General features: G+C 40.0%; 1 protein-coding gene across 3 annotated transcripts; it reads right to left on the bottom strand.

Annotated features, from left to right (window-relative positions):
- Positions 1-2,038: 2,038 nt before the first annotated feature.
- On the bottom strand, positions 2,039-13,066 carry CABP5 (calcium binding protein 5). Of its 3 annotated transcripts, XM_034423367.3 has the most exons (6): positions 11,828-12,011; positions 10,339-10,369; positions 9,504-9,647; positions 8,042-8,151; positions 5,065-5,212; positions 2,039-4,208 (listed from the first exon to the last, which is right to left on the bottom strand). In XM_034423367.3, the coding sequence occupies exons 1-6, from the start codon at positions 11,888-11,890 to the stop codon at positions 4,183-4,185; spliced, it is 522 nt and encodes a 173-aa protein (XP_034279258.1). In that variant the 5' UTR covers positions 11,891-12,011; the 3' UTR covers positions 2,039-4,182. The 3 variants fall into 3 exon arrangements, with proteins under 3 accessions (XP_034279258.1, XP_060548747.1, XP_060548746.1); XM_060692764.2 differs by lacking the exons at positions 2,039-4,208; positions 11,828-12,011 and adding an exon at positions 12,944-13,066 and having other exon boundaries at positions 4,902-5,212; XM_060692763.2 differs by lacking the exon at positions 2,039-4,208 and having other exon boundaries at positions 4,911-5,212; positions 11,828-12,013.
- Positions 13,067-13,165: the final 99 nt, after the last annotated feature.

Here is a 13,165-nt window from a genome sequence, read left to right as displayed (position 1 = left end):
CTAACTGATGTGTGTTATAGACTGAATATGTGTCGACCTGTTTAAGCAAGGCAGAATGAGGGGGGTGGGGGAGAAAGAAGGGGGTTATGCCCTTATATAATGGACTTAATGAAGCTTAGGTATTAGCAAACTAGAGCTCCACACATACAGGCAGCACTAAACTGGATTAAAACCAGCTGTTTTGCTAAAAATGGTTAAAGACAGTAATCAGGACAAATGGGATTTTTCTCTTGCCAGTTGGCTACAATGAAAAAAATGTGGTGTAGGAAGAACTGGGTGTCACAGCAGTACTGTATTAACATTATGTTGACCAAGTTCCTTTTCTGAAAACCTGTAACTTTGTTTTTAAAGCTAAGGGGAGATAAATAGAAGAATTGAATGTGGGCTTTGAGGATGTCAATGAAAAAATCCTTCCTTTATTGGGCCTCCCTCATTATCTGGGAATGAGGTGATGGCTAAGTTTAAAAGCAAGAATTTAGGAGCATTCCTGTTCTAAGGACAGAAATTACCTTATTTATATATTTATTTATAAATAAATATATAAATTTATATATTTATAACAGAGATAACAGGTATAAGTATGAACATGGATGTGAACACAGGAAATGAGTACAAATAAGTGGGGACAGTAGGACAGGGATGGTAGCACGCTGGTGCGCTTATGCATGACCCCATGGGGACCTCTTAGGACCTCTACCGTGAGGTCCACAGTAGAGAGTTTAAAGTTGAAGTTATGGAGGTTTGAGGATGTAACAAAGGAGTCAGGTGGAGCATTCCAGGGATTGACCACTCTGTTGCTGAAGTCATATTTTCTGCAATCGAGTTTGGAGCTGTTTACCTTGAGTTTGTATTTATTGTTTGCCTGAGTATTATTGAAGTTGAAGCTGAAGTAGTCGTTGACAGGTAGGACATTGTAGCAGACAATTTTGTGTACTAAGCTTAGGTCAGACTGTAGGCAGCATAGTTCCAGGCTGTCCAGGTCCAAAATTTCAAGCCTGATGGCATAAGGGATTCTATTGTGAGCAGAGGAGTGGAGTATTCTCCTCATGAAATACCTCTGGACCCGCTCAATTGTATTAATGTCTGATATACAGTGTGGATTTCAATCAGACGAGCTGTATTCGAGAATTGGTTTGGCAAAGGTTTTGTATGCCCTAGTTTACAGTACAGTGTTACCGGAGAAGAAGCTTCGCAAAATTAGGTTAACAACTTAATGCCTTCTTGGCAATGCTGTTACAATGAGCTCTGTGGCTTAGATTGTTTGAGATGAGTACTCCTAGGTCCTTGACAGAGTGAGAGTCGTCTACGAGGTCGTACACCCAGGTTGTGTTTGGTATTCTGATTTTTGTTGCCAATGTGTAAGATAGAGCATTTGTTAGTTGAGATTTGGAGTTGCCAATTGTTTGACCATTCTGACACATAGTCAAGGTCACTTTGTAGGGCAGTAGTATTGTCGGTGGTGTTAAATAGTTTTACGTCATCAGCAAAAAGGACGCAGTTGCTTATAATATGATCGCAAAGATCTTTTATGTAAAGCAGGAAGAGTGTGCTTACCTTGGCTTACCCTTGATATCATCAGCTTTTCTTCTGGACCTCCCTCATAATTTGATGGGATGGAAAGGAGGGCTGGCAGCAGCTGTTTTGGTTCCCACCGCTCTTAATCTCAAAAAGGTGATTGATGGAAGGCAGCCAGCCTGGAGCTGTAATCCTTGGAACAGGCCGGGTTAGACAAGGTCCTGGGAACCTCAGCAGGCCCACATGCTTTTTCTGGACAATGACACTCAAATACAGATGCTTAGGTTCTCAGCAGAGTTTTTCAAAAGTTTCCATATTTTTCAAGTTACAAGAACTGCCTGTTCTCCATTTAATTTCTTTATTCCTATTATATTTTCCTTCAGGGCAATGATCAAAAGCAAAATCATTTTGGTCAGGGTCACGTTTGAATTGTTGGACAATGTTTCCAACCTCTGCAAATGTTAACTGATAATCGCAGTTGTTAGGTTGTTAGAAATTTACCACTTACAGCCTGAGAGAATTCTGAATAAGGAAGATTTTATTGTACATCAATTGGGAGGGTAGAAGACAGGTCTGATGAAAGATAATGAGAAAAGGAAACCCTGAGTTCTGCCAGGTTTTGCAAAGCAGGGATTGAAGATAAATCTTTTTTTCTGAGGGAGTTGCACATTTTTAAAAAAAATAGAGATAGGTACATGGCAGTGATGTTGATTTTTTAATAGGGATCAGGAGGGGTACTAATAGAAAATGGCTGTATGGCATTTAATGAAGGCTTAAAACCACCATTTTAGGATGCACTTCTGAAAATTGGTATTTTGTTTGAACTTAAGCAATGTAATTTTAAGTCACAAAAAAAGGGTTGGGGGTTATATATGGATTTCAAGTTGTTTATCCATGATTAGGGAAGAACTTAAGAAATCTATGTGTTCCCTCCCCCAATCTCCTGTATAAACTGAGTTATTTAACCTCACTTCCCAGTTTAGACAAGATCTTTTGTTCATATTATACAGCTCAAGACAGATTAGGTTGGGCTGAGAGAGAGTGACAGCCAGAATAACCTGTTAACTTCCCATGGCCAAGAGTAGATGACTCTGGGTCCCTCCAGTCCTTGGGCCCATCCATACTTACAATTAACTGAAGATATTCTGCTGATCATTTTTAGAGAACGTGTTTTCACAATGGTGCCTTTATCTTATCCCCAGCTTCCTGGAAAGGCATTTGTCTTTAACAATTCCAGTTTATCAGTAGTGTTTTGCTTCTTCTGAACCAAGTCATCTTGTAAGAACATCCTATGATGACTCCTTAATGATGTGCCACGGGTTGGTTCTACCTAGTTCCTATCAGTCCCTCTCAGATTCTGCAAACACAACTTTGGGCTCCTTTCCTCTGGTTGCCTCTTTCCACTACATACATTCCTTGAACATTTTGACTGGGGCTGAAGGAGAGATCAGAGACATGGCTCCCACAGAAGCATCTGCCTATTGATACCTGACCAGTGTTTCGCAAAGCACTAGCCAGGTATTACATAGGCTTCTTATATAAACAGATTTAGCATTCTTCTGCAATACAATAGTTTCTATTTTTAATATGCATTTTGCAATCCCGAAGAAAAGTTATAAATCTTTAATTTAAAAATAAACAAGACTATCACTGTCTATAATTAAGCTAGAAATGAGAGCTTGGTTTTTCTAGCTGAGGGTTGTCGGTTCTGTTCCAAATAAGTGCCTTACAGGTTTTCCACAGCTCCTGCCAACAACGGTTCTTATATCGCCATGGCTTCTACTATCCTCATTTCTTTGAGGAATGAAGACCTTTTGCATCTCCAAAGTCACCAGAGAATGGGATGCTTGTAGGGGCTGTTAGCAGTTGCCAAATGCTGCCGGCGCTGCCATTTTGAGATAATTGGCAGCTGAAATGAAATGGAGAAGACTTCTGCAAGTTTACCCTTTCCTGAGCAACAGGATGATAGACTGGTGAAATGGACAATGGTTGAACTAGGAAGAATCTCCTTTGACATGCCCTGCAAGGTTCCCTCCTCTTAAACTCACATGCTTCTTCTATCCCACTGACCTGTCTGCTGAGATATTTTTGGACACCAGTTTACAGGTCTTCTGGAATATTAGTAAAGCTATGTCAAAAAATAACTTGGTTGACAGGTTGGTGAGATGAACAGGCCCAGAATAAAGCAGGAGGAAGCTCTCTCTCTACTTCATCCTATACTTCTACTACATCCCATTAACCTTTCAGGTGGCCATTTTTAACACAGTTCTCCTGGTCTTCTGAAAGTTGGGTAGTTCAAAAATAGCCTGAATGCCAGGTTACCCAGAGGGAACATCTCTATTTGAGTAACCTGTCACTTGCACAATTCAAAAGATAGCTACTCTGTCAGGCACCTGCCCACTTTCTTAAACTTTGGTTAAGAATCTTTGGTTCCCTCCCCCCTCCCAGCCCCCTCTGGTTTGTGACATTGAGTGGAAAATAAAGGTAGGATTTTCACAAGCCTTCTCATTGAAGCAGATTAAAATTTGACTATAGGATACAACAAATTGTGCCAGCATACTTTTTTTTTGAAACTCAAGAACTAAAAGAATGCACATTTATTTATTTTTTTTTAAAGTGCAGTGTGTATTTTCACTCCTTGGAAGTAGAGGAAAGCTGATGATTGCATCAGCGTGACATCATCCAGACAAATTCTGTAAGGGAAATACCATGAGATAATATTAGTAGACTTACACTAGCCCTGATTGTTTTAATGTCAAATCCTTACACCATCCATGAAGTTTGCTTAATGACCTCAACTGGTTTCTGCCTAACTGTCAGAAATGTGGCAATAGGGGAATTAAAGCAACTAAGGTCCCTTTTTGCAGTTGTTAAGGACTAGAAAGCTGATCTAAATTTATTCTGTTGCCTGATTAGGTACAGATCAAGTTTCCTTTGATCATATCATACAACTATGGAAATGGCACACCCTTCATCTTAAGGTCTTAAGATGTGATCTTCTGATTTTCTATTAGAAGAGGCTAATCTTTCCAAACTGGTGACCTCAACTCTTATCACCCCTCATTCAGCAGTTAGTTCAAAAGTTTCTCTCTCTCTCTCTTCCTCTCTAGTTCAGATCTCTGGCAACAAATATCTTCTTGGTATAAATCAGTACAATTATAATGCAAAGGAGTTGAGGAAAATAATGGATTGGGGTGCCACTAGAATGTTCCTGTTTTTTACATTTTAAAGATGGAACACACTAAACTCTTAGATAAGAGAAATATATAGCTTAATAGGAAATATTACTATAATATTTACCTTAGTCCTTCAAACTTCAAAAATCTGCTCCGGATGGGAGAAAATTGCAGCCGAGCTCCAATCTCCATGAAATTGGAACTACGTAATAAATAAATTTCTAAATCTATTATCCAAACCCATTTAAGCCTGTATCTTGTCACTCTGTGCTTCTAAATCCGATCTCTCTAGAGCTTTAATACTTTAATCTCTCACCCTGATTTCCCTAATCCTGTAATCTCTTTCCATCAATTTTATATTGCCAGATATCACCTTCAAAATCCACAGTCCCGTCTCCATTAACGTCAGCATCCTTCACCATATCATTAATCTCTTGAGAGGTCATCGTCTCACTCATCAACCGTTGCATGGTCTGACGCAGCTCAGTCAAGGTGATCTTGCCATCCCCATTTGTGTCAAACTGGGAAGAAGACCCAGAATTATTCAGACTATGATGCACATTTTCTATACTAGAACCAAAGGGAGGATTAGCTGTGGACCAATGTAGTAATGGCATTTGAGAGAGCAATGATCATAGCTGTGGTCCAATATCTAAGGGGCTGCCACAAAGAACAGGGAGTCAACCTATACTACAAAGCACCTGAAAGCAGGACGAGAAGCAATGGATGGAAACTAATCAAGGAAAGAAGCAATCTAGGACTAAGGATAAATTTCCTGGCAGTTAGAACAATTAAACAATGGAACAACTTGCCTCTAGAAGTTATGAGTGCTCCAACACTGGAATTTTGTAAGAGATAGGACAACCATTTGTCTGAAATGGTGTAGGGTTTCCTGCCTGAGCAGAGGGTTGGACTAGAAGACCTCCAAGGTCCCTTCCAACTCTGTTATTCTATTCTATTTCTCAGGTTTCTGGAACATATTAAACATTACTGTCTGGCGCAGGAATTGCTCCCTGCCAGACATCATAAACTGGCTATGATCACTTATCACCTTATATTAACAGTAGGATTGTTTGATGCAATTTAGAAAGAACACAGCTTTCTTAAATATGTGACAAGACAGATGCTAATTGGAAATAGATGCCTTGGTCTTAGCTGGAAGAGTATTAATTTCTAAGCCTCCACTTTCCATAAGTGACATTACAGATTTAATTATCAAGATTCTGGTAGGCCATAGAGTGTTTTTTTCTTCTTAGATCATTTGCATTCTCCAAGCGTGGGCTACAAATATCACCACCTAGCTAGCGTGATTATTTTCTGTGCTGAATAGGTCATTTTTAAATTTTGCAAATTTAATTTCAACAGCACAAGATTAGAGCCTCCAAGATGGCTTTCCATGGCCGGCTGGGGAATTCTGGGAGTTGAAGTCTGTACACCTTCATATAATTACGGATGAGAAACATTGCTCCAGTTGGTTTCTTCCAGATGTGCTGGAAGTGAATTTCCAGAATTCTGTTTCAGACTTTTGAAGGGAAATGTGGGGATGAGCAATTTTACTGAGGAAGGGAGGAGGAAGTTAGGCCTCTCTGTATCCATGGACACTATGGGTATCACATCTATCCAGATAGCCAATGGAATGTGCTATTGTCCAGTCTAAGAGGCAGCAGAAAATATAGCAGAACTAATTTGCTTGGTACACATAGCCAATTGCTATTTGTCCTTGTTAACAAGGCAGCTTGTTAACAGGGCAATTAATATACAGAGATTAAAAGATTCCGGTACTGATGGGACAAAAATGCCTAATAATCCCTTTTCAAATGTTGGTTAGGACTGGATAAGATGCTAAATTTATATAGCTAGCTAGAAGCTGCTGCAACAGACTTTCCTGCTTTAGACAGTGCCACCACAGCTGTCAACACATCCCTAGCTGAACTGGGGGGATGGGGAGGGAGAATGGCCCATTTCAGGCAGCACAGCCCCCACATGTAGTCACATAATTGCCTGTACCAAAGGCAGCTTCTATTACCCCATTCTGTGAATCAAATCCTGGGAGAAAAGTTTCAGGAAACCTCAGCTTTATATGGAAGCCATAATCCATACAACCTGCTGACAAGCTACATTGGTGGAAAGGGGGGCGGCGACAACTGCTAAAATTGTTGAAGAGACCCTTCCTACCTCGGTCAATGCTGTCACCCTTTGCAACTTACTACATCCCACCTACCAACACAGATTTCAGGGGATCTGAGAGGGGAAAGTAAATATGACACCAAGTTTGTTAGTCACTATCCACCACAAGAGATTGGATAGATAGGACAACACTCACATCAGTCAAAAAAACTAAATGAGCTGGGCATATCATATCCTCTTCTATGTCATCATCTCCATCTCCCCTATGGGAGACATTAATTTCATATAGGATCAGAAATTAGCCTCAGCAATGGTCTGGAGAGATTACTCTTACCGTTCTTAAAACAGATGTTTTAGATATGCCCTGATCTTCAGTCTGATTCCTATGTTTATGTCTATAATGTTTATAAAAATAAACACATTAGGAGATGTTATCTCCACTACATATGCATCAGACCAAGAAAATAACTTGAAAGGGAGATTCAAAATATCGTATCTGCTATAGTAATGACAACTTGCAAGTCTGATTGTGCTTTATCCCATACACACACACACACTACACACACACACATCCAAATAGAGGGACATAAGAGCCTTGGTGGCGCAGCAGACTAAAGTGCTGTTAAATAGCACCAGCTGCCTGTAATTACTGCAAGTTCAAATCTCACCAGGCTCAAGGTTGACTCAGCCTTCCATCCTTTTGAGGTAGGTAAAATGAGGACCCAGATTGTGGGGGCAATAAGCTGACTTTGTATAGAAAGAACACCGCTTTGAGTGGGGGGAAAGCCCTACTAAGCAGGTATATACAAAAGTATGAAGGCTATTGCTTACTGCATTGTAAGCCGCCCTGAGTCTCCGGAGAAGGGCGGCATATAAATCGAACCAATAAATAAATGAATAAATAAATAAATAAATAAACAAGGAACTAAGGAAAAGTCTGAGCCATTTCCTTTTTCCCCACAGGTTGAAATGGTTTCTCTCTGTCAAGGTCATTTTCTTTACTCTCTATAAGAAGCAGTCTCCTACAGAAAACCAGACATTGGGCGAAACTATGGCTCAGGGCAGATTGTCCTTACATTTTGTTTGTACAACCATAAGAAGATGCTGGTCTGGGTGAAGTTTTGCTCAGATCAAGAAATTAAATAAACTTAAGATAAAGAGAGCCCACCTAATCCACCTTTCCTTTCTGGATCTAGCTCCTGTGTCCTGCCATCTGTTTTTACCTCCTTGAAGACATCTCTCATCTCTTGAACACCAATCATGCCCGCTGTTTCTGCCAGCAGTTTTGGGGTCATCAACTCTACAAAGTCATCAAAAGCTACGTGTCCCCCAACTGCAATGAGAAAAGTGACATTTACTGCTTAAAGTGGATTTTAAAAAAAAACAACAACACCAAGAGCATCTAGATATCTTGCCTTCTCCTTTGGTTCCTTGATTAAAAGCTTTTTCAGAATATTGAGGAGAAAATAATAGGAAACAGATCAATTCTGAACACTCCCACTTCCTATGTGAGCCCCAAAGCATCATGTTCATAATTTAGTTTTGGATTTGGTAAACATCTGGATAAGAGACCATATGAGATCATTTCTATCAGAAAGAGGAATGGCATAATTGTAATAAATGCACTTTATTTTTGAAATAATGTGATCTATTAATCCAACTCTTGTTGAAAGAACACAGAAGAAATTTCCCATTATCGTTCCTTTAAAAATTGGAGAATGGGGTGCTAGGGCAAGAAAGAATTAATATAAGCCCTTTGACTTGCTATGGTCTTTATAAAAATTCTTTCCCTTAGCCATTATTATATTGTGGGAACAAAACAAAGGGAAGTTTCTTCCCAATGCAAATAATTATTTCAGAAGAGAAGCCTTGTAGTATAGTAGTAAAAGGAATCTCTCCTTTCTGCTGCAATCATCCCTTTCAGCAGCTGATCTTTGCTTATTTAAAAAAAGGTCCAAATTAAACAGGATGTATAAACATCAGGTGCAATTTATCCCTGAAAGGCAATCACTGGCCAGGGTTGTCCAATAGATCTGAAAAACACTCTTCAATCTTAGCCAATTTACACCATGGTTTCCAAAAGCCGATAGTTAACTGCCCTTAATAAAAGATCCAGCCTTTTTTCCCAGAATTAGAGCTTTCCTTCAGAAACAACTGCGCACAAAGATAAGAGAGTGACTGGGAACTCATAGATCTCCAACAGTTGTTGAAGTATACTTCCCATCACTCAGTATTGGCTACAATTGATACAAGTTGGAGTCGGGGTAAAATCCAGCAGGTTCTGACAGGTTCTGGAGAACCAGTAGCAGAAATTTTGAGTAATTCGGAGAACTGGCAAATACCACCACTGGCTGGCCCCAGACTGGGGTGGGAATGGAGATTTTGCAATATCCTTCTCCCAGGAGGATGGAATGGGGATTTTGCAATATCCTTCCCCTGGAGTGGAGATGGAATGGGGATTTTGCAATATCCGTCCCCTGGAGTGGGGTGGGAATGGAGATTTTGCAGTATCCTTCCCCTGCCATGCCCACCAAGCCACACCATGCCCACCAAGCCACGCCCACAGAACTGGTAGTAAAAAAAAATGGATTTTACTCCTGGCTACAATTGATATAAATTGGAGTCCAGAGACATCTGAAGAGTCTCGGACTTACATTTCCCGCACTCTTCCCAACAAGCACTTACGATTCATGTTGATCTGTTGAGACAGCTCTATGAGTTCCATCTCAGTTGGCATGTACCCCATTGTCCTCATGAGGTTACCCAGATCTTTGCAGCTGATATATCCATCTTTGTCCTTGTCAAACTCCTGAAAGGCTTCACAGAGTTCTGTTTTTGCATGATGAAGAAGATGATAAGAATGATAAAGAATAAAATAAAATCATGGCTGAGCTTTCGTAACATGCTTTGAGTAATTTAAGATTCAGAGTGTTACAGGAGCTAAGCCCTTAGCATGCTGTGAATACCAGATCACCACATAAACTATAATATGATTTGCATGCTTGGGCATATCATTTGTGTTTTGTTAACCCAGATTTAGTATTTAGCTTGGAGCCATTTTGGAGCAGAATGATACAGAAATGTCATTAATTGATTGTTAAAGAAGCAAGCATGTTTTAACAACCTAGCCCATGAATCTCATTGTTTTAAACACTGTTAATAATATACTTTTGCTTCATGCATTCTATGTCAATTTTCTATTTAGAGACCTCCCACTGAAGAAACATTACTGAGAAAATTAAACTAATTCTGACTTTATTTTTATAAGTTAGACTACAAATAGTAGATCCAGAAAGGCACTTTCTTCACCATCGCTCTTCATGAATTCATTTCAGCACACAACTGATATTTGTCTTTTTTAACAGTCTCCAGGGGAATTCTGAGAGCACACTTTTCCAAGGAAGATTATCTGCTACTGATGTCTTTCCTAACCTTCCAAAGGACTTCAGCATATCTTGGAGCACTAGTTTAATACATTAGTCAGAATCATATATGTGTACAAACAGAAGTTTGCACTTACCTTCAATTTCATCTCCACTCAGTTCACGTTGCTGTAACAAAAAAATAGAGGGAACTGGAGAAATCAAGGACCTAGTCACCATAATTCTATACTTAATTCTCCACCCAACTGACCCCAACCATAAAAATTCAACTAGAGCATTTTATTGTCCTGGGCCAATAGAAAAAATTGCACGGGATGACAAGAAATCAGCAGTATTCCAAAATAGCAGGTTAAAAACCCAAATAACTATCAGGAGTTGGAAAAGCTAAAGCCATTGGGCTTTTCGATTCACTGGATCCTTTCTCAATGAGATCATAATCATAAAAGTTTATTTGTCAAGTATATATAAGATAACAGGTAAAAGTATAAACATAATTTGAATACATGAAAAGAGTAAATAAAAAGGAATATTAGGACAGGGATGGTAGGCACGCTGGTACACTTATGCATGCCCCTTACAGACCTCTTAGGAATGGGGTGAGGTCAACAGTAGACAGTTTAAGGTTAAAGTTTTGGGGGTATAAATAAATAAATGCAATGGAGAGCAAGTCTTATAGATAGATCTGGTACCTACTAGCTACTGATTGTGGATCAGGCTGCGAAAGACAACGGATGCTTTGATTAGTTAATAAAAGAAGAATATTGAGAAGACAGCCTAAACCAAGCTGCTTACAACAGAGGTCAAAAAGACTCAGCTTTTTTCTTGTAAACTTTGCCAGTGATTGGAACAAGCCCCCCAACTAGAAAATCAAAGAGAAGTTGGAAGATAAGCATCACTTCACATGAACCATACTTATATTTCTGTCATCTCCGTTGTTTGTAAACCTATGCGATTTGCCACAAGTGGAGATAAAAGCATTAGCAATCATGTCTTTTTCAACTGCCTTCCTCTCTCTTAAAATATGTTCATATGTATATATGTTTACTTTTCTTCTGTCATGTTCTCATCATATGCTAAATTATATCTAATTAATTAATTAACAATAACTTGTAAAATACAATTATCTCAGTCAACTTTCTCCTACTTACAGTATTGTCTTCCTATATTTGAATTACAGTACAGTTGAATTACAACACCTGTCATTCTGGACAAATTGGTTGGGGCTCAGAGCCCAATACATTTTTAAAAGGTTGGGGGATGTTTCTTTAGATTTCTTTTGAAGAAAACCCAGGCATCTATCTATCTATCTATCTATCTATCTATCTATCTATCTATCTATCTATCTATCTATCTATCTATCTCTCCCACCACCATTTCATACTTCTACTATCTTGTGCCTAGTCTGGACCCTTGATCCATTTCTATTGCATATCCTGAATTAAAAACGAAATACCTTCCTATGGCAGAGAGTGAAATCGGGGAATATTACAATCCTGCCCTGGACCACTTTTGATTAATTGCTCTTTCACTGAAAAAAAGACAGAAGTCCAGTCCGGTGCATTTCCCCTAACCTGTAGGGCTACCCCACCAATGCCCATGACCCAGTCCCTACTAGATGGCCCATACCCTCTGCTTGTCAGCAATGTTCTTGCGCAAGAAGATACAAGCGGGTCCCAGGCCGTTCTGCATGGTACAGAGAGATGTGGTTCCCAGTCCAGTCACCAAGTCCCCAGCCAGTCTGGCACCCAATCTTCAGCAGCGGAAAAATCAGCTCTTTGGAAGAGGCTGATTTATAGAGGGAGAAAGGGATCATCTCTCCTTCATTTCCGACCCCTCCTCCATCCAGGCCTTTTTTGTTCTTCTCCTGGCTGTGACATCTGTAAAATAAATCTCTCCTCCTTTGCCCAGATTAACATCGCCCACGTGGTGAAAATTGGCAGCCTGGACCCGCTTGGCTTCTCAGGAAGTATGGAAGAGACAGAAGCTTCCAGAACATTAGAATGGTGTAGAAAAGAATGGATAGTCGGTGTGTGCAGCAATTAAGCCATCAGGCTAAAAACTGGATGAGCGTGTGTTCGAGTCCTGGTTTAGGGAAAAATACAGCTGGGTAGGCCAGTCACTCTCTATCAGCCCTAAAAAGGAGGCAATGGCAAATCATTGCCAAGAAAACTGTGGGGACTAGTCCGGACAGTCATGAGGAATCAACAATGTCTTGAGAGCACACATCCCACCCAAATCCACGCACAAAACTCCACCACCACAGTATAAACTATTTTTAAAAGTTTAGGTGTAAAAATAAAGAAAACCTCCACACCCTCCAAATCTCAGAGGAAAACCCCACATAAATAGGTTTTGTCCACTTTATTGGCATAGTTTTAAGGGTATAATGGCAATCTTGCCCACTGTGGCCTTCAGCCCACCTGAAAGATATAAATACATGACCCTTAGTCATAAAAAGTCTGCCCACCATTGTATTAACATAAATATTGCTATAGCAGGCTGCACCTGAATTGGCTCTAATTTGTAGAATCATTTGAGCCTTGAGAGCTTCAGAGCAGTCATGACCTCAATCAACCCCTAAGTGTGCTTCTTCAAATTGAAGAAAAGATGGTGGCATCTCTAAGGTTTCCTGCCTGAGCAGGGGGTTGAACTAGAAGGCCTCCAAGTTCCCTTCCAACTCTTATTATTCTGTTAAATTATCAAGCTATCTCAAGGGAGATGAGTGCAGTCTCTGATACTCACCACCTTGCTCAGCACATACACGCACGCACGCACGCACCAGACACACATATGTAGGATAAGACAAAGGAGAGTAGCTGTGGGTCCAGCTACTGAGCCTCTTTTCCTTGTGAGTCTTCATTCTCCCTTTACAGTTGTCATAGTAACCAGGTAGATTCTTCCTTCTCCTTCATTGGTTGCTAGGAGCTGGAATAGAACCAAAGAGAGAGGAAGAGAGAGAAAGGC

This window comes from Pantherophis guttatus, chromosome 4 (assembly GCF_059756535.1).
Source record: "Pantherophis guttatus breed Tessera chromosome 4, ASM5975653v1, whole genome shotgun sequence".
NCBI lineage: Eukaryota > Metazoa > Chordata > Lepidosauria > Squamata > Colubridae > Pantherophis > Pantherophis guttatus.
Note: the sequence above shows the minus strand (reverse complement) of the source record. Positions and strands in the feature narration are given on the sequence as shown.